The sequence below is a fragment of the Nerophis lumbriciformis genome, linkage group LG15 (genome assembly GCF_033978685.3).
Source record: "Nerophis lumbriciformis linkage group LG15, RoL_Nlum_v2.1, whole genome shotgun sequence".
Taxonomy (NCBI): Eukaryota; Metazoa; Chordata; class Actinopteri; order Syngnathiformes; family Syngnathidae; genus Nerophis; species Nerophis lumbriciformis.
This window is the reverse complement of record NC_084562.2, coordinates 31,234,037-31,236,536: the sequence shown is the minus strand read 5'-3', so window position 1 is coordinate 31,236,536 and position 2,500 is coordinate 31,234,037. Positions and strand designations below refer to the sequence as shown.

At 34.8% G+C, this 2,500-nt stretch overlaps 1 protein-coding gene across 1 annotated transcript in view; it reads left to right on the top strand.

Annotated features, from left to right (window-relative positions):
• The first annotated feature begins 2,173 nt into the window (after positions 1-2,173).
• Positions 2,174-2,500, top strand: part of LOC133615785 (myoblast determination protein 1 homolog) — a 7,964-nt gene continuing 7,637 nt past the window's right edge. Inside the window, exon 1 of the mRNA XM_061974557.1 lies at positions 2,174-2,500. This exon is cut by the window's right edge and continues 189 nt beyond it. Coding sequence (XP_061830541.1) covers positions 2,174-2,500 — 327 coding nt within the window.

Genomic DNA, 2,500 nt, shown 5'->3' with positions numbered 1-2,500 from the left:
CGGAATCATGCAAAACTTGGGTGATACGAAAAATAAGTTGGAATGTATTTGACGACATGAAAATCACAGCTGATTGCAATCAAATTATTCAGCGCCATCTTCCTCTATAGGCAAAACATGCTGTATGTAAAGAAATGCATCCAAGTTCAAATAATGATTTATTTATTTTTACCACAAACGTGTTCTGAGCCATTCACTGACAGTTATTGATGAGAATATAATAATATCAAATATACAAAATAATTTCACCAAATATTGCAACTTTATGTTTTTTTATGGAAAATGTGTTATTTTTTTACTAAAAACATAAATTATTGAACAATGTCTAATGTCTAATGGATTCATTTTAGTATTAGACATGCATCAAATTAATTAAATAGAACAGTATGACAATTTTTTGCTTTTGAAGGGCGTCCAAAGAAAACTCTGCTTGGGGCCCCAATTTAGCCTGGGGGGCCCTGAAACAATGTAACACTCATTGTAATTTAAAGACTACTGAAATATTTTAAATTATTATAATCAACCATCCAAACAGTACACATCTGAATTAAAAGACAATCTAATATAATATAAAATGACAGAATAAAAAAAACAAAACAATATAACGAAGGAAAATCCTAAAAGATTTAATGAAATGGGAAAGGAAAAAAAAAAAAAACAGACGAGAACTTCAAACAAACCCTTACACAAATAAAAAAAAGTGGATCCGTCAGTAAGTTTAGATCATGTCACCTGTTCGGACAAATTGTCTTAAACTGTTGTCCAGCGATGACCCTCAGTGGGGGGTGCTGGTCCTCCTCACATCAGAGACAATCTCATGACCTTGTGACCTTCCCAGCAGGACGGTAGACTGCAGCGCTGAAGCAGCCACCTTTCTGCGCCACTGTTTAGTCTCAGGGTAAAACAAAAACTACTGCATAGCTTGTTCCAGAACAAAGTAGAGAACATCACATACTGTAGTTATTATTGCACAATCCAACATGTTCAAAAAGGAGTAGAAAGAAGCTTATTAAAACATTTCCCTTCTTCGTTTCCATTACTAATAATTCAGTCCCACCATAACTTTTATATGTTTACACTTCTAACATTTCGTTTGCTTGTCATTCAAAGTTTCCTCATTTCTTCTTAATAAGATGAAAGAAAGTATTTAAAAAAAAAAAGGTAGAAAAATGGCACAATGTAAAGGGAAATAAAAAGTAAAAATATTGAAAATAATAATACAAATAAGATCAAAGTTTCTCTTCCTATGTTAAAATAAACATACAAATGAATAAGTTATAATAAGTGAGGACAATGAATAAGGATAAGTAATGCAAATGAATTTATGAGACATTTGTGGGTGTAAGTTACGTAATAATGTATTCGTCACATTCCATCAATGAAATGTGGGCTATTTAGTAGGTTGTATTTATCTCTATTTTATGTGTTAATATCATCGCTATAGTTATGTTGTGTTTTATTGTATTGCTAATATTTGTTGGCAAATTAGCTCTATTGCTAACACTGATACATTTACATAAATGTTTATTATTGTGCGCTGTATTAAATACAACTGAATTGAATTGAAGTGCTTAATATATTTGAGTTTTCGTCACGTATAGTTTTTATCAAAATATATTTGATACTTCTTTACATGTGAAACATTTCTAAATATTTTTGTGATATTCATCAAAAACTGTAATAAATATGTGAATAACAATAGCTCGCTTAAAAGCTCAGAATCTGCCGGAAATTTGTGAAAAGTTAAAAACGTTTCTTTCAAATACTTGCTTTAAAATGTATGTTTCTAAATCTTAATACATGCTTGTTTAACATTGATGTGACATTAGATGTATTACTGGGGTTTACCTTTTATATTTTAGTCAAATTTAGAAAACAAACACCTCTAAAAAAAAAAAAAGTGAAAAAATGGATAAGTGAAGCTTCTCTCCATTAAGGACTTGATAGATTGGTTTGTTTCTTTTTTTTCTTGAGTAGCTTCTTACACACAAACTAGCCTCAGTCCATTGGCCGGTCCCATCATAGCCCCGCCCCTTACGTAAACACTTTAAAAGCAGATGAGCTTGCACATGTTCACAGCTCATTAGGTTTTTGACCGAATCATCACTTTTTGACATCCATTTCGACATCCACCAGAGGAACATTTGGAGGATTTTCGAGTGCGACCTTTCAAATGGATCTGTATGACTTCTCCTTCGCTGATGACATCTGTGACGACCCCTGCTTCAGCACCGGGGACATGAACTTCTTTGACGACATGGACGGCAAACTCTGTAATGTCGGAGAGATGAAGTCCGCGGGCCATCTCAGTTATCACCACCATCACCAAGTCCCAGGGGCGGAGGAAGAAGACAAGCACGTGAGGGCCCACCGGACAGGAAACTGTCTCCTTTGGGCCTGCAAAGCCTGCAAGAAGAAGACAACGCATGCAGACAAGAGGAAGGCGGCCACGATGAGGGAGAGGCGACGACTCAGCAGGGTCAACGATGCATTTGAGACC